A 24078-nucleotide genomic window follows, 5' to 3' on the forward strand; every position below is an offset into this window, starting at 1 on the left:
CTTGAAAAGTAGTGATCATTCATGGTCACTAGACGAGATATATCCCAGAATGCTTTGCCAGGAGAGCTCTCCTTATATCTCTGATATAAGATGGGGCTTGGCCAGGATTTTTAATTATTTTCTGGATTTCACATGTTTTATGTTGATTTACTTATATTTCAGTATTATGTTTTCAGTTTAGGAGCCAGAACCAGTTCTACTGGCCCCTTTTGGCCACTATCTAGAACCGCCCATAGTTGTACCAGCAGTCATGTTTTTGTATTGTGAGATGCAAACATGCAAACAATTTGAACACTCACAATAACATTGCTACCAATTGCACATACTCTCATTGTAGTTTTCTAGAGTGTAATAGTAGTTCCAATGACCAGCATTTCTCATAAAACCTGTAAGCAGAGGGAAGGATCAAGTGGAAATGGCAGTGGAAAACTCTTATTAAATAAGCCAATAAATAAAATGATCATATAAATATAAGGGCAGTGCATATCCACAGAGGTCCATGCAGAGATTTCACAGACTCCAGAAAAGTAACAGGACAGAAGTGTTATAATTAGTCAGCACATTTCTCCCACATGACAAACTGAGCCAACCCGTATGATCCTGCTCGCATCCGTGGTGTGATGTGTGGTGAGGTCTAATCAGGAGCCTTTAAAAAGGTGTCAAAGTTTACTAAAGTTCAACTCTCCAAAATAATCCGCGTCGTCTCATCATCGCGCCACGCGGGTCGCGGCATCCGACTGAAAGCGACCAATCAGCATCCAGATTCGGACTTCTGATCCTCCTGGACCAATAGGAGCAGAGCGCTCCAAACAGCTGTGATGACTTGAAATTTTTTATGGACGTTTGGCAGCTGCAGGATGAATTAATCGCTGCTGAAATACTTGGCATGAACCTGGAGACAGTTTACAGACCTCCTTAATAGATAGATACAGATGATGCATGTAACGTTTACAAGGCTGCCAACTTTTAACCAAACCTTGGGGTGAGATTTTGAAATAGTTTAGACATGCAACCCTGTCACGGTTAGATGAGGACAGGTGCGACTATAGGTTGGAGGATTTGACAGGATTTAACTGAAACAAAGTGGCAAAATGTGGGATTTTTATACCATAGTAAATTTTACTGAATAACAATAAGTGTAGTTATGTGCAACATTTTTCTCACAATATACATTATTTTCTACATTCTGGTGATTTTTAGAGAATTGAAGTAAAGCAGAATGGGCCCTACTAAAATACTTGCATCTTAAATATACTGTAAACTAAGAATTTCACAACTTTGCTCATTAATTATTCTCTGCAGTTCAATTAAATTAAACAACTAGCCACTAATAAACTATTACTGGATTACCGGCACGGAAATAGGAACCAATGCAATCGAAACCTATGCAAATTGTGTATGAATATTTGGTAATAGGCTGAGGATTAAAAAGCTTTATTCATTATGTAATTAGTTTTTCTTACAGTTGACAAAAAAGCTAAACAATTCAGTTTTTTCTATAGGAGGCTGTAGATTTCATTAAAACTCACCATGACAGAAGATGGCACTTCTCTGGATGTTTCAGTCTGGAAAATGTGATGGAAATTAAGTTTTTAAAAATATTTAATGCACCAAAATAAAGATAAATGAATAAGATAAGTAATAATAAAAGAAGATCATCCCTGTGGTTTCTCCTCTATGAATCCAGGATAAATGAGCTGTTCTGCACATCCTCTCTGAGTGTAGTTGGCCTTTTCTTGGGTGGCTGATCTTTTGAAAAAGAAAATGCAATGATTCTTTTTCTTTTTGTGGAGCGTTTGAGAGGCAAACCTGGAAGCTTTAAGAATTAAAATATGTGTGTTGGTTTAATTACTCCTAAATTCCAGCGGGAGATATTAAACTAGACTGAGTTGAGTTTTCATGTCTGTCATTTTTTAGTGTGAGAAATTGGGAATATGGAGTGAGAGTGTGTGAAGACTCTGAGATTGGTGAGTCTCACTCCCAATGGGTGAGAGATGGCAGCCCTGCGTTTCTGTTTAACAGAGAGTTAATGTTGTGAACATAAAAATTAAATGATGAACCTTTGATTAATACATTTCTCCCCAAAAAAGTCTATTTGAAACAAGGTTTTCCAATTCCATTTTTAGGCCAGATATTTTACATTTAATTAGCCTACAGATTATCAAAAATGTAGTCTACAGAAAAGATAATAAGCCCACTGAATGACTATCACTGCAAAAATGATGTGGAAATAGCAAAAAAAAAAAAAAAATCTCATTAATTTGAGTAGGTAAATAAGATGAATTGCCAATGGAATGAGACACTGAAATAATTTTTTTCTTATTTAAAATGTAAATTGTCTTGTTCCATTTGCAAAAGAAGAAAGAAAAAAGAAAAAATGACTTATTTAAATTTACAGTTTTTGTAGTGTAGCAGAGATGCTTTTTTTTTTAAAGAAAAAAAAGATTATGCTTGTTTTACTAGACCTGTTCTTAAAATGATTGTTTAAAATGCTCAAGTGTGGTTCCAATATCAGAAGTTAACATCTTAATTACCGTATTATGACCTTTTAAATCTGTCTCATATTTGATCCGAATGTTATTTATATAAAATACACAGAATTTTCTTTTAAGTCAGGAAGAGAAAGTTGAATTTGGAGCATCAGCCATTTAACAACTTCCACATGAAATAAAAAAAAAAGAAGTAACAATCGCTTAAATCTCTGTTATATTTTTTCTTTTTATTCTGCTAATATAACTTATTCAATTAGTACTGCTTGTCTAGGTTTAAACTAAATAAAGATGTAAAGGAGGTAAATCCTCCTGGTAAAACATTACCTTCTTATTGAATGCCTCTCTAAAATGCTGATTTCCTTTTTTAGTTCATTACACGATCATTGTATAAAGCTATATCTCCTTTTAAAGCAAGCAAAGCAAAAGCTGTGTGTGGTGCGTAAAATCAAGGATGAAAGTATTTTCTTCTCCAGCATCTTTCGTTTAATACTGCTTTGCATCCCGAGTTTCATCCACTGGACTTGGTTTCCAAGATTCAAATCTTGGAAACCAAGTCCAGTGGATTTTTTTATCTTTTACGGACCAAACCTGGATGACTGAGAATCTTCATCAGCACTGCTTTGCATTGTTTTAAAGTTTTAGGTAGAAAGTGAGCTTAGAGGGTCAATAGACCAATTTGTTTTTTAGCGTTTTCCTTCTACTTACAGTGGGGACTTTCAAATAATTGAATGGTAACAGGAATTAAAATACCAGTAAGTGTAGAGTAACAAGTCAAAGGATAGCAAACAAAATAAAAAAAGAGGGAAATTTACTTAAAACATGAACTTTTTCCATAAAATTTGACACCTAAACCCATTGTACAATATTGCTGTTCATTTTCCTGGTATGTTTAAACCCATTATCTCTTAGTGCATATTCAACACACACTATAAATCACTTTGGAAGCAACTGTCACCAATGAATGCTCGGTTATGCTCACATGTGCACACATATCTACGATTTATTCTCACATTTTTACATAATTTTCATTATATATTTCGTTACATAGATTCCAACAGTAAGGAAACTTAAGTTTAATTATATAATCATTATAAATGGCTTCTGGTACCTAATGTTCAAGTAGCCAGCAGTAGTCAGGAGCCATCAGCTAATAACCCATTAACTTTTAAAACAATACCTTATCATAAGAGAGCTTTTTGGGGGTCAATCCTGTTGCCAGTTCTGTTTGATGGTCTGATCATTTTGTGTGTTCATTGGCAGTAGCATCAGAGCACATTTCTCTAATGTGATTTCACTGTCCTTTATAAAATATAGTTGCTGTTAGAGGATGCACTGTAGGCTGATAATGTTCATAGATTGAAAAAATATATTTTCTGATTCTTACATTCTCATTCTTAATCTCTATAATTTTAAATTTTAATGAATTTCTTATATAGGTTTTTGCACATGGTCAAACATAAAAAAAATGTTATAGTTGAAGACTTTACATATTTTAAGTGGAACTTTATTTCAAAAAGAGATATCGAAATGAGGAAAGTAAGCAACATGGATTGTATAAATATCTGTGCAACTAAAACAGGCACAGTGAGGCACTTTCCTGCCTTCTGCTGCCCTCCCCCTCAAAAAAACCCAAATCTGTTTATTATAAGCAGCTACAAAACTAAGAACATCATCTGCAGTCTTTCAATTTGCTTACATGTTATCATTCCATTCAACACAAGATTAAAAATTGATGTTACAAAATGAAACATAGCTGTCAACATGGAGTAAGAGGACCTGAAACAGTGGGACAGGCTCATTTATTTGCAGTTCAAACAGAAAATATTCTAAGTTTTGTTCTAGAAGCTGCTATTTAAAGTTATCTGAGGGTAAATAGAGGAAAGCATGCACAGTAAAGCAAATATGAGGGCAAAATGGGAAGAAAAAAAAATTCACACTAGCTAATGTTGAATCTTACTGAAACTAAAAATAAAATCTACTTATTAGACAAAACATTCTTCAGTGCTTTGGCCCAGAATCTCCCTGCACCATAATTACAGAACAATCAAAAATTTAATGACGGAGTTCACAAAATGCCTGTAATGCAGCTCGTTTTTAAAAAGGGGCACACATTGTGCAGTCGTAGTCCTCCCTCACCGAGTGCAGAGGGTGGATTGTGAGGATGACCCAGATTTTATTCATAATTTATGAAAATGTGAGCCCTGAATGTTTTGTTGGTGCAGCTGGAGTGTTGCATGTCTGTTAAGCTGTTGGAACATCTGCCAGCGCTTTAAAGAAAAATACACACTGCAGCACTATGTAACGTGTTTTATGAAAATGCACCTACTTTTTAAACAACCGGTTTCATGTATCACATCACTATTTGAATTTACACCGAGCCACTTTCTGAATACATTCATCTTCTGGCAAAGATAAGCACAGCAACATCAACAGATACCCATAAAACTCCACCTTTCTGCTTCAAACACACTCATCCTCTGTGAGGAACCATCAGAACCAGGTTCTGTAACGGCATCAGCCACTATTCTCATGGCTTACACCTCGTCGGCTCTTAAAGGAAAATAAATACGTATACAACATCATGGTAACACTGAAGAGTGGTTGGTGTTGTCTGCAGGTTTTAAACGCCCAGCTTGTTGGCGATGGTCATGAGCACTTTGAGGATGGGCATGAAGGCAGAGATCTCGCTGAAGTTGCTGCTGCTGACCACCTGAGTGTGGACCTCCAGGCCCCGCTGGTAGTTCTGGCTCGCTACGCAGCGACTGATCTCATGGAGTCCGCCCAGGATATTGTGAGAGAGCTAAAAAGGAAGGCAGTGTTTACTTAGTTGTTTTTCATATCAAATTCAAGCTCTGAGTTTTTCTTTACAAAGATTCCTATTTTACCAAGACTCAAATGACTTTGAGAATAAAGCTAAATCTTAACTGTAAATTTACAGAGTGTATTTTCTATGAAAAAGATAGATGGGTGTATTCAAAGACAGAATCAACAGATTATAACTGGGTGAAGCTAATGATAGGCGATTCTCAGAGAGCTGGAAGTTATTTTTTCAAAATAAAAAATTAAGGGAGCATGATGTAGAACAACTGTAAAAGTGAAAAAGGTGCATCTGTCCCACATTGTCCCTCATAAGCAATAAGCATCCTAGTTACCATATTAAATTTCTTTCTTTTGCAGATCTGTTCACCGTTTAACATACCTATATACCACTAAAATTCCTTACCCATGTAACGAAATTTCTCAGGTCAGAAACATGTTGCTTTACATTGTTTGGTGATAAATACGTGGGTAAGCCGCATGGTTGACGTCACGTGCCATAAATGCATGTGGTGTATTTCCTCCTTTAGCTTTATATGCCCTATAGTGCAAGGACACTAATAAATGTCTAAATCTTTTAGCCCTGCTGATCTTTTTATGTCAGTTTCGAAAAGGCTAATTTTAAACAAATGTTATCATGCATGCAAATGTTATTTCTCAGTCCCAAGCTTTAACTATAAGAATTAGTCATTTTAAAAAAAAATGCTACAGAAAATAAACTTCTGACATGTATCTTAAGTTCCGTTTGCTTTTTTCAATGAAAATTAGGAAGAAATATCGTCGTCAATATCACGTGACGAAATGTTAATGATGTTTTTGTGACCGGAACTAAAATAAAATATATAATATTTATGGACAAATAAAAACAAGGCTAAATGTAGTTCACAAGTGAGTGAGTTGGATGTCTGGACAAACTTTAATTACAACCAAGTGGAAAACTAAACAGAATGTATCGTGGAATAAGATGAGGACAAATGCGGCTGTAAAATAACCATGAATCTAAAAAGACATTGTAAGATCTTCCATTATGAAATCGCGGTATGTTTACATTAACGTAATTTTCTATTTCACTCCGAACGGCCTCTTGTTTGCGTGGGTATGTGAAAAACACAAGGTACATACAGGTACCTATGGGGACATTCAACTGATCGCCATAATGTAAAGTTCTCTTCTTAGGGTGGGTGCAGGTATAGGACTAAGGTCTAGTTCAGGTTAGGCTGGATATATGGTGGTAATGGGTAGGGTAAGGGTCTAGGTTAGGCCATATAAAATGAATGTAAGTCAATGAAATGTCCCCATAAATCCTGTAAACAAACTTGCTTGTATGTGTGCGCGAGAGAAACTATATTATTTTCCTGCATTGACAGCAACACACATGGACATATGTTAATTAGCTCTAACTAGGCGCTGATTAGTGAAATGAGTTTGACTAGAAGAACATAAAACAATAAAAAGCATGACTAAAACTAGACTAAAATGTCTGCAGTTTTCATTAACGAAGACTAGACTAAAATAGTCATGAGTTACTCTGATTAAAATAAGACAAAAATCCTTAAGTTTTCATTGGCTTTAACTTAAATAAACAAAAGAGTTTCAATGTGAATAAAAGTGCTAAAAACTAAAATGACAGTTTGACACAAAGCATAGACTAAAAAACAACATTAGTGCCATTGCCATGGATGCAGTCTGATCGGCTTCAGTTAGTTTACATCTCGCCTCTGGGAACATATTGATCACCTCAGACTGCCTGCTGACCTGGTTCTCTGAGCTGTGGAGCATCGGTTAGAAAATACGACCCTATGCTGCTCTCATTACCATTTACTCTGTTTAAACACAAATTAAATCCTTACCGACTGCTCTCTCAGCTTATCGTACAGGTTTCCCAAACGCTTTCCAGCATCATCAAGCTTCCGTTTTGTTTGCTGAAAAAGATTGACATGTTTTACGGCATAATATCCATTCATCCATGCAAAGAACGCAGGCTACAAACTGATTATAAAAAATAAAAAACACTAGCACCAGGACACTGCCATATGTGGAGGACTTACAGGATCTCCTGCTGCCAGCTGGCAACGCTGAACTAAGCTATCAAAGGTGGTTTTCAGGACCATGTGTTCCGCTGGGATTTCCTTCTGTTCCACTCTTTCTGCTGGCAGCTGCTGGAGGAGCTGAGTGACAAATGTACACAAAAAAGAAGCTGATGACATTTTTGCAGAGCAGATAAGAGAGAATTCAGAAAAAGCCTCCATTGTTATGAAACAAACCTGCACACTGGGCTCCTGAGGGGCTCCAGGGGGGACCTGGGTGTGGTTCTGCGGCTGTGGAGCCTCCACTGAGAAACCCATTACAGGAGCAGTGATTGGGGCTGGTGGAGTGTAGTTGTCAGGGACCTGTAATTCACATTAAAAGTGTACATTTAAAACATACGAAATATATCTTCGGGTTAACTTTTCTGCTGCAATAAAAGGGTACATTTAATGCAGAGTTATAACCTTGTTATGCATCAAGATAAGGGCTGCAACTAATGATTATTTTGCAAATAGATTATTCTGTCGATTTGAGACGTTGTGACACAGTAGATTGAAACTTGGTTTAAAATCCCAATTTTTGTGCTGCAAACAAAATAATTTCAAAAGTCTTTATGTTTTTATGTCAACTAAGGAACAAACAAAAAAAAAACATGATATAAACAGGCAAACACAGAAAACACTGCATAAGGCCTGGGTTCATAAGTGTACACACCTTTGAACAAACACTGGTGCCAATTTAATTTAACACACTGAATCTGATTAACTTCAAATAAAGTTCAGTTCATTTGCATCCCACAGATAAAGAGCAAGGAGAAGAGTTGAAACAAGTATTACATTCTCACTACATTAGTCATTTATTATCATACTCCTGGTCCACATAGACCCGTTTGTTAGTTGTTGTCTGTTGTGTTGACTTAAAAAAATCAAATCAGCAAACAACAAAAAACTATTTTCATACCAGTTTTTCCACCAAGTCGACTGGTAGTGCAGTGCACTGGCTAAAGGGTGCGGCACATTATAACATGACTGATCTGGCAGCTTTCCAGGTGACACCCAACTTATACATCAAGTTCCACATGAGTGCCTAAGATGTCTTGACATGTGAATTACAAAACTTCCATTACTGGACCAGGATTTCCTTCTGATAAAGTTATTGCGTTGTTCATTAATTTTGACACCTGCATGTAGTTTTCTGGAGAAGAAATGCAACCATTTGAAAACTCTTTTGTAATCGCACATTTTAAAATGAAATTGTACATTTTATGTATGACTCCATTATTAAATACTGGTCATAATCCTGGTTATAAATTATTTTACCAAAATAGACACAAGGTCAGCCACTCCCTTTGGAACTACAAAGTGAGCAGTTGGAGCAGCAAAGCTTAGCCAAAATCTATATGGAAAAGAAAAGCCATTAAGAGAACGCTCAGGGTCCAAAAGGTTCACGGAAAGACTAAATGGAAAGTGTAAGGTAAAAAGAGGTATTTTTATTATTTAGTATATTCAGTTTGCAACTAAATCTGAGAGAAAATGTCGGTCTCCTAAAGTTAGCCGGGAATAAAACGATTAGAAGAATTTCTGCATGGTTAAATGGACAAAAACTGTAAATTAAAGCCTGAAAAGTGTTTCAGCTGTTACACCCAAATACGTCATTTTTAGTTTTTCCCTTTAACAAATTTGAACAAAATGTTTACATTAAAACCTGACATTTCAGAGTGCAATATCTGGTATTTTCAGGTTCAAAGCAAATCCTACATCAGATAAACTGTCATTACTTATCTCATAACAGTCACACTTAAGTGCTTACAAATGTGCCTGAAAACCTAAATCTAAACCCTCAAAAGATCCATCAGCTTTATTTATAAACACTAACATGAAGTTCTTTACTTCCTTATGACATTACTGAGAAAAAAACCCGTAATAAATACCTTCTTCTTTCTGGGTCCACCGCGTACCGTTGGTGGGTCATTCCAGCCTTCTTGTGGTCCTATATTAAAACGATTAGGAGATTAGCTAAAACATATTTTAAAAAAAAAGTTTTAGCCAGAAGCAGGCAAACAAATATGCATTTATATAAAGCTTCCTTCACTCATATTTAAAATGTTTAAAGTGAATATGTGAATACACCAGTCAGACAACTAACTGCTGTACTGGCTTGTCCACTGGTTTGTCTGCTGGTGAGTTAAGGCGAAAAACAAATGAACTGTGTTTATGTAAAGTACTTGTTGTATCCCCATTCACTTTTTCCCAATTATAAGTAAAAAAGTTAAAATAAAAGCAGAAAAAGGTGCAGAATATGACAGATCTTCTTTCAGGATTTTCCTTAACTGAGTCCCATCCACCTTCCACCCAACCCTAAGCAGCTAATCTGTCCCTGTCGAACACCATCATCACAGCATTTTATTTTATTTAACCTTTATTTTACCAGGAAGTCCCTTAAGATAAAATCTCTTTTTCGAGGGAGACCTGGCCAAGAGGCAGCAGTACAATAAGACATATAAAAACACATAAAAACAACATAATAAAATCAATCATAAACCCTATGATGCTGCTGCCACCATGCTGCCATTTTACTTCATGACCTACATTCATGGCCCTAAAAGTGGAACATTGCTTACTGTTGGACTAACATTAAACCCCAAATTAATACATTTAAGTGTGTATCTAAAATGTTTCAAAATGTGGAAGAAAAAAGAAAATCAAAATTATTTTCAGGCACTGTAGTAGCCACATCAACTCCCAACATTTTAACCTGGCAGATAAGCTTTCTGAGTCCCTTTTACTGGAATCGTTTTATCCTTTGGATTCACCAATTATCACCTGACAAAGTGAAAACATCATCTCAATCTGACTCTTTAGATTTCATGTGTGACCTATGAACCAAGGTTAGTCTACATAGCAACACACTGCAAGTCAAAACAACTTTTTTTCAGCACTCAGATTATCAGCGTTTATGCAAATCCAAACAGTTAAATAAGCCAAGATTCATCGGAAGCTTCCAGAACCTGTGATATGGTTTGATACTGGTACCCTGCAAAGGTAACAATATCAAAGTGAAGGTTAGAATACAAGCACTACATATGTTTAAGGTCAATAAATAACTGATTAAAATGTATTGACATAATATATCTACCCTTTCATTTTATAATTTATATCTCACTAAGGAAAAAACTACTAATAGCTAGAGATACACTTAAAAAATATTACACATTTCAAACAACTATTAGTACCCTTAAATAATACTTTGGTCAGAAACTCTATCAATTTTTTTTTCGACTTGTGAACACACATCTAAGCACCATCAGGTCACAGTAATAACACTTTAGATGCAGTTACTGAATGAAAACTCACTGTTACCTACATTAAGTATCAGTGAAGAGAGATGGAGCACACAGGTGTAAGAATACACCTAAAAGGAAACTACATTCTGTGTAAAGTCAAGAGATGTCTGCGGTTGATTCAAGCTGTTAGAGAGTAGATATCAAAGTTCAGGAAATAATAAAAAGCTCAAAGTAATACAATACAAGGGTTTTTTTTTTTTATCCTTGGCAGTTTTCAGTTTTGCCCTGGTACATGTTGGGAAATGTTCACAGCTGTTCAGAAATCGCTTAGCCTAAATTAAGAGCTACACTATATAAGGGATGCTGTTGTTTATTTTTATGGAGGACATGTTCTTTGCAATTTCTGTTTGTTTTAAAACACTCTTTTTTTGCCCATTTTTATGTCTTTGGTAATATAGTTATTAAAATAAATAAGAAAATGTGTTAAGATCGCTGCCCAAACCCAGAAATAAGCCATAATCTTTACTACTAACTGTAAGAATATACAAAATAATTTCTAAATTTCAAAACCTAAATGGTATGCTTTAAATCTACAAGGAAGGGTAAGTACAAGCAACACAGAAACAAATGCAATTCAATAGCAAAGCGTAATCTTGTTCGAGCTGTGGAAACCGCTATATGCTCGATTTTCCATATAAAGCACCAAACGTATCACCTGGATGATCACACTCTGAATTCAGCCAAGGAAAATAACCTGTAAATTAAAAACGGTGTCACATCTGAATAGACGCATTGATGTCAGATATACTGTGTAGATCAGTTCTTTATGTTAAAACAGTTTGGTAAAACATAAAATAAAAACCAGATTAAAGGAATTAAAGTTCTTGCTGGAACATGATTCATTTTACCTGTAGGAGGAGGAGCAACAACAGGAGCCTGGAAGGGCTTTGCTGCAGGAGCTCCAGGACCTCCTTGGGGGTATCCAGCTCCCATAGGAGAGTAAGAACCAGACGCCATGGGAGGGGATGGGCCTTGGCTGTGGAAGCTGCCTGGGTACATGGGACCTGGGGCTCCTGGTTGTGAGCTGGGCGGCGTCATGCCTGAGGGTAAAGAGGTAGAGGGCACAAAGCCTATTGGGGGCACCCCTGGGCTCGGAGTGGGGGGTAGGCCTCCAGGGGTGGAGGATGAAGGGGGTAATGGAGGCCCTGATAAGCTTGCTGCTGGCATGGGCGGGCCTGTAGGAGAGAAGGGTCCACCAGTGGAAACAGGCTGAGGCTGGAATGGCTGATGAGAAGAGAAAGCTGGAAAAGTACAGAAATAGGAAATATTGATTTAAAATGCATCCATGTTTCTTCAATTTTCACATTTTATTATATTCCCCAAAACTAACATCAACATACTTTGAAATATAAAGGTATCACTCAACACAATGAATGACTTCATTGGGGAGCAAATGAAAAAGGGATACAGGGGTTTTAAATGTTTAGTCAGTACTTTATGGAACAACCTTTTGCTGAAAAGTCTTTAGTTGTTCTTATCAAAATAATTTGAGGTCAGTCAGATTAAATGCTGTGACCTTAAACATGAATAGTTCTTCCAGGGATGTCCTCTACTTAGGTCAAACTATCTCACCCGATGTTTGAAACTTTGTGATAATAATGATGTAACTTCTAAAGGAAACTTTTGCAATGGATTATATTTAGAAATGAGGATGTAATGCATGCAAAATATTTTGGATTTTTATTTTGTTTAAAGCAATGCACTCCTTTCTGTTTTCTTTTCAAAAATGTCCCACTGAAATTTAGGGTTGTCACAGGACACAATGTTAAAAAGTCTTAGGGTATGTCATGGTTTGTCAGACCATTGTAAAGATTCTTTAAACCAAGGTGAAAGCTGTCAAACCTGGTGCTGCAGCAGGATGTTGCGGGTAGGGAGGTCTTACAACTGGGCGGGTGGAACTGGGTGGATGAACATGAGTGGAGGACGGCAGACCCGGGCCTGGGTTGGGTGGAGGGACTTGCGGAGTAAAAATCGATGGCATTGCAGGTTGTTGTTGGGACGTCACCTGGGCTGGAGCAGATGGCTGGTACTGACTCTAAAATTAGTAAAAAATGTTTTCTGTTATCAGAAACAAATCTATGACAAATCAACTTTTACCATAATTGGTGCTTTAGGTGCATGAGCTACAGAAATGGGGTTAGCTGTTGGCCCGCCGACCCTGTTGAAGGTATTTGAAGCCTGTTGTTGGGCAGCAGCCTCTCCCTGAGCATGAGACAGCCGGTCTCTCAGCATCCTGATCCCAGGCTATTGAGACAGAAATGTTCATACACCCAGATTTAGAAATTCCAACTAAAAAAGACTAAAAACTGGAACTAGAAGTGTTAAAATATGGCTCCCTACTTGGTCCGAGTTGTCAGGCAGATATGTCATTGCAGTTGCTAAGCTGCCCTCTGCAGCCAGTATGCCAGCATAGCAGGTTAGCTTCTCAGCCAGAATAGGACTCTGCACTGCTACTTCGCTGTTGCGGAGGCGCTCAATTGATTTTCGTAGCATCATTACTTTTTCAACCAGATCCTACAACAAAACATGCAATAATCACATGAATTCACATACATACACATCATTTTTTACAAACCCAGATTTCAGAGACAAGACAGAAAACGAGGTTGGATTTCGACCTGGAGATATTTTACATCTTTCTGAGCCAACTTATGGTGTGTTCACACAGAATGTGTTTTAGGCGTCAAAGCATCTGATTTACATGCAAAGTCTAAGGGTCCAGCGGCACTTCCAAAGGATCGAGAACGGCGTATGCAGGTGTCGTAGCGTCCAACACTGGATTTTAGAAATTTTAACTTTTGCCAAAGAAAAGCTGAACCAGGACTTTTTTATGGGAGATGGATACTACATGCAAACGGTTATCGCTTTTGCACAGCTGACTGCATATTAAGACTAAATAAATATAAAGGGGTTTAACTCCAAAGTTTAAAAAATAAAAAAGCTGGGAAAATGGATTTTTATATACAAAGAAAAGAGAGTGAGCTCTGATCATTATTGCTGCTCAAAGCATTTTTTATTCAACATGTAGAGCAGTTTATAAATACCTAAGTTAACAAAAAATTTTAAAATATGCCAACAAAAAAATATTTGATTGTATATTCTGGTAATTGTAGTTTTTTTGCACAAACCTTAAAAACTCTTTATGCCAAATTCTAGAACAGCAGCTGGAAATCCCCCCCCAGGCGGGCAGCTTTGTGAGCTTTCAGTGGGGATTTCCCAGCGGTATGCTGGAGGTCTGGAGCTCCAAAGCAGAACTGCATACTTTAGTAGGATCATAATCCTAATGAACTGACTGCACAGCTGGTGTTTCGAGGTGGAATTTCTTACTAAAAATATATTAAAACAATTATTTAAACTCATCACAGTAAATAAAGCCAAGCTGTTTTCTAGCTTGTAGCTACAGAACAGAGCAGATAAACAACCAGAGTGCAGAGAATCCAGAGCTGATGTTTGATCCAGTGTCAAAATTTCTGCCTTTTTGAAGCCCAGATCGCATTCGATGTGAACGCACTTTTAGATCAAAGCTATTTTAAATTCTTTTAAAATGTCTCAACTGAACTATTCCCCACTAAAATGATTGCAGATCGAAATTCCCCAATAAATCTGAACTTATACCTCCAGCCCAAGAGGAGAAGAGCAGTCTCTGTGCAAGGCCCAGCACTCCACTAGCTTTTCAATGTTTCCCGAGCAGATGTAACATAGACAGGCCTGCAGGCAGCGCTTCTCTGTGCCCTCGTGCTCCAACCGGTTTCCCAGGGTATCTTGCAGGACAAATGAGAAAATACCCAAATAATAAATGCAGGAGAAAGGTTAAATAGAGCAAGGACAGACACAGGCTGATGTTAGTGAGAAAGTCAAACAAACAGTCCACAAGAAACAAGACAAGCTATAACTTGACTCATACATCAATTAAAAAGTTTATCTTACCACAAAAACAAGCAAAGTCTTCTGGATGAGCATAAGTCAGTAGAGCAGCGAGGGCCTCCTTCCAGTTGTCAAGCTCACAGTTCTGTACTATGTCTCTCCAGTTCTGGGTCACCACTGATGATATAAGCTGGAGTTTGATGGGAATAACATGAATGGTGATTTAGAAAAATATAAGTTTCTCTTGTGTCTGCATGACCTCAGCAACTGCATTTAGGTGCATTTAAGATAAGAATTATCAGAAAACTTATGTCAGTAAATCTCATTATGAAGTAAAGCTCGTTCTATATAGACTGATTGCTACAGTGGCCGACAGGTACACAAGGCAAAAAGTTGAAAGGTGTTGCAAAAGCATTAATGAATGCAGTAGCAGAAACAATTCCACAATTTTAAAAATCCCTTTAATTTTTTCCTCATGTATTTTAAAAATGTTACAGCAAAGCAGCATTTTATATAGTTAAATATACTGCTGCACCATGTGACTCAGTGGTTGACACCCTCAAAGTGCTCTTCCCTTTTGACGAGTGAGTTTGCAGCTTTTTTAACTTGTTGTTTGTGGTATTTGCAGCATTTGCATCCATCTATATTCTGTTATTACAGCACTTTTCTATGACAGTTATTTTGTTGTTGTTTGTTTTATTTAAAGTTTAAATCAATAATGTGTTTGTTCCTGTTTTTGTCATTTACTGCCCGTTTCCACCTATTAGCCACAGTACATCAAACACAAACTTATTTAGGCTGCCTCCTTTTCTTTGTTAATCTTAATAAGTTTTATTTTTTCTCTTTTTAGCCTGCTCAGGTTTAAACTTTTTCCTTGCCTCAGCCATATCCAGTAGTCGAGCAGGTGGAAAAATACTAGATCAAAAGCATTAGCTCATCGACTATATAAGAGCCTGTGGCCATAAAGCAATAGAATCTTCCAGGTCACATGACCTGGCCAACAACGGTGCATCTTCTCCCAACTTAGATAGGCGGTATTTCAAGAGGGGAGCCCCGCTCGTAGCATTGATAGAGTCAAGCGCTTTATGTTAGCCTGAGAAATATTTTAAAATAATTCATATGCATTAACTCTTTAGGTCAAAAGTCTGCAGTATACCTTTAACCCACATGGATCAACTACAATAACCACTTAAACGATTTACTCCGGTGTAATAATCACTTGCAAATTTCACTTTCTGAACTAAAATTTAATTCATTTACTTTACAATGATATTTGTTTTTAATGAAATGCTCCTGAATTGTATTCCTACCATTGAAATGCTGTTTTTTTGCTTGCTAAGGTATTTCTGCTGTGTCTTCTTGAGAAGATCCTCTCCACCGCTGATGGACAGCAAAATGGCTTCAGCATAGCGACCATCATTGAGACACAAATCAACAGCACCCTCGAAGTTACCAACCAGCAACGCCTGGCTTATCAAACCGTCAGTGTCTGTGCAAAAGATCAGCGTGGTTGTTATTAATCAGGTATGCAACAGAAACTACCATGATTACAGTCAACAGAAAGAGCAACAAAGTGAAAAATATCCCTAAGTGCATTTGAATGAGAATAACTTTTACCACATGAAACAGGGATTTGGAAGGTGGAATTCTCCTTTGGAGTATGACTGAAGAAGTCTGCTGGTGAAATGGAGCCTGAGGTTCGAACATCAGCTGCAGCTTCATCTGACCTCTGGGGAAAGAAAAAATGTAGCTTTTATTTTTAAATAATCAGGTAATATGAAAGTTAAATGGACAGATGGGAGATCAGCTGACCTCAGTTGTTAAACGCTGCATCTTCTCCGCTAAATCTTTTGCATCAACTCCATGACCGTTGGACTGGAAATTCTTCCCCAAACATTTTGAAATCTACACAAACATAATACTTTAACAGCTACAACCCTAAATGACAAAATAAAAAATAGGTCAAGAATACCATGTAAAAGAGAAAAATACCTTTCTCTCCAATTCATCTTTGCTGAAACCCAAAAGTTTAAGGAATTTAATGCGGGCCTCGTCCTCAAAGTTCACCTGTGATCAAAAGAAGCAAAACATCAAACTGGCTGAAAGACTTAAGCTACATGTCAACATGAAGATACTCCTACCAGAAGGAACTTCCAAATGTCCTGTTCCGAATCGGACTTGGCGTTCTGAATCTTGGCCTGGCAGTAGTTGTTGAACGAACCCGACTGCAGCGCCGCCTGAAGCTCCCTGGAGCGCTGGAGGAACTCTGTCTCCGTGGTAACCTGGCTCACAAAGACCTGTCTGGGGAGAGGCTGGGGGCTCTGCGCCGGAGGAAGCTTTGGATTCTCAAAGGTTATCAGCTTTCCACCAAACTGACAAAACAAAAGCAAACCAAAATCAACAGTAAGAAAAAAAAACAAATAGAGTTAATCTACATACAAACAATTCTTGGCAAATGCTGTTATACCGCTTTAATAAGTGTAAATGTATTAATGTTCCAACCACTTATGTCAGTGGTTTGTGGGATTTTTATGCAATACAGATCAGTGCATAATCATGAAAATTTTTAAAAGGAATTTTTTTTTTTACTTAAATAAAATCAGAAATGTCTGTCTTGCTTATGCATTTAGCACCCTTTATTTGATTGAAACCATCAAACAACATCCAAGGCAACCGACTATCTTCAGATGTCATGGGATGGGTAAACGGAAAGATATTTGCAAAACATCTAATCTACCGAGACATGGCGATTCATGAACTGATAGGCTGAGCCAGGAGAGCATTCATTAGACCAGCATGGAGACGCTGATATTAGCCCTTGAGAGGATGCAAAGATTCACGCTTCAGGCAGTAGGTTCTCTCAACAGGAAAACTATTAGTTATGGGGATTTTCTTTGACACATTTTCCTAGAAACACCATATTTATAAGCTGCACAACTACTTTGAACCCTTTTGCAAAAAGAAGTATTCTAACATTCGACTTACACCAAAGGAAGCTCCAACCGGCCTGCGCACCCATTTAGGTGGCTTCTTCAGAGGAGGGATGATGGTGTCCTGCACACTGGGCTGGGGAACTTGTAGAGGGGGCAGCACTTGTCCTGTCCCAAAGGGATCCATTGAATCAAATGAGGACGATATCTGTTAAAAAAAAAACAACAAAAAACAAACATTATTTGTTCAGATAAACATTGAATTCTAAATACACTTAAACAACATGCAAAACTGGAAAAAACTTCCAGATTCTAAAAAGATATTTTAATCAGTTTTCTTCAGTACATCCAATGATAATGGTGATGGACAGGTGTTATGGAGGATTGCCAAAGTAAAGCCCCAGGAGGTACTCATTGCACTAATTCAGAGTACTTTCATTAGTCAGCATGTGTTGCTTCACACTAGCACCATCTTGTGGACAGAGAAACAAATGCAACAGAAGCTAGTAATCACCATATCGGCAGTGCTTTGCTGCTGAGCCTTCAAGCTCCCTCCCATCACAGAGTAAACTGTGATTCTCCCATCAAATGATGCTGTTGAAAGGAGGGCTGGATTTCTGGGGCACCACTGGACATCAAAACACCACTGGTTTGTCGTTGGAAGCTCATAAATGACCTAAAATAAAAGAAAGACTCCAGTGAGGATCAATGTGTCGGGGAGAGATAATTTAGATATGACATATAAGCAAGTGAAAATCTCTCATACCTCTCCAGTGTTTGGATTCCAGCAGAGGATCCTGTTGTCTTTAGCACTACTCAAAAGGAGCTCTGAATCAGCCTGGCTCCAAGAAATGGACAAAATTCCTCTGGAAGAAAAACATTCAGGACACTCTGAAATAGTTGAGCAAGTATGTACATATGTGAACAAGAAGAAAATCTTTAATAGTTCTACCGTTTGTGGTTTTCAAGCACTTTAAGGGGAGACGTGGCAAAACGAAGGTCCCACATTTGAATGACTGGCAGTCGGTCATCTTCCGAAGCCAATACCAACTGGGTGGCCACATCAGGGTGCCACAGCATTCCTGAACAGTGCATCTGAAATCACAGAACAGATCAGACTTAAATCACAACACCAATTTATCATCAAGCAGTTTTATCATTTTCCAGAAAAAAAAAAAAAAAAGAGAGATGATCAGAAATAAAAACTTTAAGTACCGTATATGTAGTCTCAAAGTTACAAAGTCATAATGTTATATATTTCTAGTGTTTTACCTGCTGGGTATATTGCTATGAGTTGCAAACATTTAAAACACAAATTTCTGTCTTTCAGTAAACTTAAATATCACTTAAAAATGGTTAAAACGTTAGCATTTTTAACAATGAAAGTCTATAAAGTATACACTTGAAAAACGATCTAGAAATAAGTAAAAAAATTTTAAATCAGGTGTATTTATCCTTAATTTGAGTAGGTAAATGAGATTATTTGCCAATGGAATTAGTATTTTTACTCTTAAAATAAGATAATTAGATAATATGCACTAGAAGTAAGACAATGGAATTGTGTTTTCTTATGTTAAGTGTAAATTGTCCTGCTCCATTGGCAAAATGTGTCTTTTACCTCCTCAATCCAAGAACAAATGCACTTATTTTAAGAAAAAAATTACTGAACTGGATATCCATGTTTTCCAGTGTAAAAATTCAATATTTGGCCTAAGTGTCTTATGCATGAATTACAGGGCAATCCACCTGTGGCACTGTACGTATGTTAAAGAAGCCCAGGTTGATTTAGTAGAGAGCTTTAGCTTGTCTGTAAATTTTGATTTATGGTTCAATGTTTTCCTGAAGAGAAAGATTGATGAAAACTAGCCATGAAGTCTGTTCATTATCAGGCTTTGTTACATTTAAATAAATAAAAATACATTAAGTAATAGTCTTTCAGTGGTTTAGGTCAGGTTCGTTTGAAGTAGCATGTCCATTATGTCCTCTTTCTGAAATCAAAATATTTAGGTAAGGAACAATATGCTCCATTATTTCTATTGCAATAAAAAAAAAAAAATCAACAAAAGTACAATTAAATCACCAGATAAATATACACTATATAACAATTAAATTAAACACAATGTAATTCAGTGGCAAATGTATATAAAAAACAAAAATTCTAAAAAAAAAATAAGAAATATAACTAACTCTGTTGCTGTGATCACTGATCTTTATGATGGGCTCATTCTTCCTCAGGTCCCACACAACCGCTTTCCCACTAGGGTTAGCAGAAGCCATGATGTGCTGAACCTGCCTGTTCCAGGAAACAACACTGATGTCTTCAACAGGCTGAAACAAGAAAAGAGTTATGAAAAAAGTTTCTCAAATACCTTTTAATGAGAATTAACCTTAAAGTCAGGGAAATTTGGTAGCTATCATTTGTTATATCCTTTTATTGTAACAGAGCAAAACAGACACAAAAGCCAGCAGAGGTTTCTATCAGAATTTAGTTGTGAAACTTTCAAAATAGAGCATAACACTGGCTGGAGATCTAGCATTTCAATTTAGTTTTGTTCTTATAAAGGTTATGAGATTATTATATATTTTTAAGGCTAGCGTATTTGTGACTTTTCTAGATATCAAAATCTTTTTAAAGAGGTACTGACCTGTGTTTTTGCTCCTGGAGTCATTGGGCTGCTGAAGTTATTTAGATCCCAGATGTATATTTCTGAGTCATTCGCTCCAGATGCAAGAAGATTATTCTGTGCAAGAAAACAACAGAAATAGAAAACTGTGGATTCTAGAAGATGAGTCCGTGGATAAACTGTCCATGATGGCATTAATGAAAGCATAGAATTTACCTGAAACGGATTGAAATCAAGTGCACGGACCGGTCCTGTATGTTTGTCAGACTGCCCGATTATTGCATCTGCACCAGAATTTATTATAGCCTCTGGATTATATACAGTCAATGTGCCATTTTCACTTCCGCCAACAACTCTCCCTCCGGTGCCATCTTCTCCAGTTCCAAAATTTACCCATACAATACTGTGCAACCTTGTGGAGCAAAATAAACAGGATGTTGAACTTATTATAACAACTATAAAGCCTGTAAAAGATCAAATGTCAGCTTGTACATGTGCAAAAACAACTGAGACATTCCTCTGAAAATAGTGGTGATATAAGACACTGGATCATGGAACTAAAGCTATTGTATATCACTCATCAGTTTGAGGAAAAAAAAAAAAAAAGTGCAATATGTTCTTTATATTCAAAACTTATGTGCAACAAAAATTCAAAAGGCAGTACAGCTTGTGGCTGTAAAGTAAAAAGAAAATAAGAAAAAATAATAATGTTCCAGGGGTCTGGACAGTTTTCCTGTACTTAGTTTAAATATCTAAAAATCAATTTTTCAATTTAGTTCAAAAATACTTAATTAGTTGAAAAGGGAAATTAAATGCATCATTTTATTGTCATAGCTGCCATAGTAATATGTCATAGTAGACAGTTATGGCAGGCAATAGAAAAATTGTTTTGAAAACTAGGGTTGTCACGATACTAAACTTTTCAACTCGATACCGATACTAAGGAAAATATTCGATACTCGATACCATTTTCGATACCACAAGGATAAAATTTCAACTGAAATATTTTGATTAATAATTAAAATACAATCAATAAATAAATACAATAAACAATAAGAACAACATTTTGAGGTTGTTTGCTGTGCACAGTATTTAGCAAGCTTGATAAAAAACTTACAAAATTAAAATTAAGTTTTCCTTTTTTGGCTATGCTTTGCACACATAACAATGACACTAGCCAAACCGGTTAAGAAACAAAAATAATTCTCAGCAGCTGCACCTGTTACAAAAAAAGTCTGAAACTGAAAAGAGCACAGAATTATTCAATCACAGTGTTCAGAAAGTGCATTTTCCTCTATTCTGCACTTTAGATGAATGACTGTTTAGGTGCGACTGGTACTCGATACTTTTGAAAATGAGTATTGTATCCGGATACAACGTTTCAGTATCGATACTTTTTTGAGTATCGATACTTTTGACAACCCTATTGAAAACACACAGGTAAGCACAATCAGAAACAAATTGTTTTAAGCATTTGTTGATCGACTACAGAATTTGGAAATGTAGGATTAAAAATGAAAAAGATTAAATCATAGCATACCTGTTTGGGGTGGGCAACGAACCTTTAAGCTGCATCTCGAGAGACGGATCAGCAAAATCCATCTCAAATATTTCTATAGCAGCTGTGGTGTTAAAAGAAGCATCGAGCTGTTGTGCTGATGTTCCTAAGGCCAGGTGGATAGGATGGTGTCCAGCAGGACTCCACGCCTGGTGGGCAGTCCTCTGAATTTCCTTCAGCCTCATATTCAACTACGTTGTTCAAGTTTCAAAGCCTAGGCAGACAATTCAACAACACTATATTACCTAAACAAAGTTAATAAAGCCAGCCAATGACAATCTAAGATTTTCTTGTCTGTAAAAGTGATAAACACATCAGAACTAGAGAAGCAACTGGTAGTTATTTTAGTGATTGACTAATGTATTGTTTTCATGAAAGTGATTAATCTAAAAACATAATTGTTGAGTAGATTAACATTCAACTTTTATTAAACATTTTAAATAAATTGTAAATAGCAAAACAAAACAAAAAACTAACCAACCAAGATCATTTTAGTTTAATAATATTAACTACTTTTATGATTAAGTAGCAAAGGGTTGCAAAAAGTTCTTGTAGATTTCCATTTTTACAGAAGTTGAACCAGCTGAAGCAAAATCAACACCACTTGATCCGTTTCGTATAAAATATATTTCTTTTTATATTTAAAATTACTTTTTTTATTATAAAGAGTTGACTAAATTTGTAATCTGAGTGGGTCCTTTTAGAAAATGCCTCTTTTTTAGACACTACACTACAGCTGTGAGAATGTGATTGTATTACTGAATTATTTGACGATTATTTTGAATAATCAATTAATCACGATTAATCTGTTTTAGCACAAAAAAAACAACAACAATACGATCAATAACAGAAATGTTGACACCTAAGGCATATAAACATGTACAGTATATTTATTTATTAATTGGATCAAGATAATTTTACTTATGAATAGCGGGATCAGTGTTAATTATCTATGGATGTAAATTAGGAGAGTTTGCTGACTATAGACATTATACTATACAAATTATAACAAGGTGAGGACTTTTGCAAAAACACAAAAAGTTCCACTTGGAGCTGCAGGGGGGGATCACGAAATTCTTGGTAATAGATATGAAACAAGACATATCAACAAAATTACGACAAGATACCAAAAATGAAAAGGGAAATGTAACATCGGTGGGTGAAAATGAAATTATCCTCTTATCATTCTTGCAAAAGAAAGTTAATTTCACTGTAGACAGCTAAGTTGAATATATTTAATTTTACACTGTGGACCAGCACTGACAGAGGCCATTACACTGGAAAAAAAATGCAATTTAAAGTCATTTTTTTCTTAAAATAAGTGCGTTTTTTCTTGAATTGAGAAGGTAAGTGTGAAACCTTGCCAATGAAACAAGACAATTTACATTTAAAATAAGAAAAAAAACAAAAAAACAATTGCATTGTCTTATTTCAAGTGCATATTATCTAATAATCTTATTTTAAGAGTAGAAATACTCATTCTATTGGGAGATCATCTTATTTATCTGCCCAAAGCAAGGGTTAATACACTTAATTTAAGAAATGTTGACTTATTTCTAGATCATTTTTGCAGTGTAGCTCCATTTGTACATTTTTCACTTTGGTCTAGCTGTCTCATCCTTCAGTGTTACCTGCCAACGGAAATCCCTTTAAACCCCGTTTACTTCCTACAGCGAAAGGAAAGCTTCTGATAGAACTATTATCCCTTCATTACTTTAAGAGTTTTAGCTACATGCATATAGTTTGGAGCTTTAAACCCTACGAAGTTCCCAAACTTCTAAATTAAAATTTCCTCCTCTAATCTGACATGTAGCTAATGAGTTAGCATTTCACATGTAGCCTTAGCTTTCATAGTCTTAGCCTTACATGTCACATTGCAAGTTTCCATTAATATTAGATAATTTTTATAGATTTATGATTGAAATAGCTCTAAGCAAACAATAAATAAAACTGCCTTACAGATCGACGTGATACATTATATCCAGTTTCTATCCACACCCGATTTTGTTGTTGGTAGCTAGCTACTCGTTAGCCATCAAACCAAAAGCAAAGGAAACAGTTTTACTGAGAGCTATAAAACAATTTGTTAGTAAATTGGGTTTTAAAGAGCAACTTACGTAAACTGTCTGCTAAAAAAGCTTGACAGTTCGCGTCCCCTGGCTCCAATTCTACTTTTCAGTCAAGCTAGCACTTCAGACCAAAGTGCTACTGTCGTGTTGTCACTAGGCTACGGTAGCCCACTAGGACATTTTTAAACGAACTCTTACATTTTGCCTAACGCCCTGACCCCATCAATCATCATCAAGATGATTCCAGCGTAGATTACATTTTAAGAATTTAAACTGTGATAAAAAAAATAAACCATTAAGATTTTTTTTTTAATAAGCAAGATTAGTCCTTAAACGGAAAAAGAGAAAATGAC

The 24078-nt window shown here is 36.4% G+C and overlaps 1 protein-coding gene across 4 annotated transcripts; it reads right to left on the reverse strand.

Annotated features, from left to right (window-relative positions):
* Positions 1-3978: 3978 nt before the first annotated feature.
* On the reverse strand, positions 3979-23916 carry sec31b (SEC31 homolog B, COPII coat complex component). 4 transcript variants are annotated; one of them, XM_038272688.1, is made up of 26 exons: positions 23774-23916; positions 21639-21870; positions 20315-20510; positions 20120-20215; positions 19662-19802; positions 18427-18569; positions 18241-18340; positions 17989-18150; positions 17530-17682; positions 16686-16916; positions 16537-16611; positions 16357-16449; positions 16162-16273; positions 15855-16033; positions 14608-14734; positions 14296-14441; positions 13021-13194; positions 12778-12924; positions 12523-12715; positions 11529-11921; positions 11336-11374; positions 9268-9326; positions 7574-7699; positions 7358-7477; positions 7160-7231; positions 3979-5292 (listed from the first exon to the last, which is right to left on the reverse strand). In XM_038272688.1, the coding sequence occupies exons 2-26, from the start codon at positions 21839-21841 to the stop codon at positions 5113-5115; spliced, it is 3660 nt and encodes a 1219-aa protein (XP_038128616.1). In that variant the 5' UTR covers positions 21842-21870; positions 23774-23916; the 3' UTR covers positions 3979-5112. The 4 variants fall into 4 exon arrangements, with proteins under 4 accessions (XP_038128616.1, XP_038128617.1, XP_038128614.1 ...); XM_038272689.1 differs by lacking the exon at positions 11336-11374; XM_038272686.1 differs by having other exon boundaries at positions 7358-7699.
* Between the last annotated feature and the right edge of the window lie 162 nt (positions 23917-24078).

Source organism: Cyprinodon tularosa, unplaced genomic scaffold (genome assembly GCF_016077235.1).
Source record: "Cyprinodon tularosa strain WSP-4 unplaced genomic scaffold, ASM1607723v1 ctg84, whole genome shotgun sequence".
Lineage (NCBI taxonomy): Eukaryota > Metazoa > Chordata > Actinopteri > Cyprinodontiformes > Cyprinodontidae > Cyprinodon > Cyprinodon tularosa.

Excerpts from the sequence above, each read along its gene's own strand:
- sec31b (XM_038272686.1), bottom strand. The coding sequence starts at position 21,841 with ATGAGGCTGAAGGAAATTCAGAGGACTGCCCACCAGGCGTGGAGTCCT. Across the intron at positions 16,612-16,685 it reads ACATTTGGAAGTTCCTTCTG|GTGAACTTTGAGGACGAGGC; the intron begins GTAGGAGTATCT and ends TTTTGATCACAG. Across the intron at positions 7,232-7,357 it reads AGCTGGCAGCAGGAGATCCT|CAAACAAAACGGAAGCTTGA; the intron begins GTAAGTCCTCCA and ends AATCTTTTTCAG.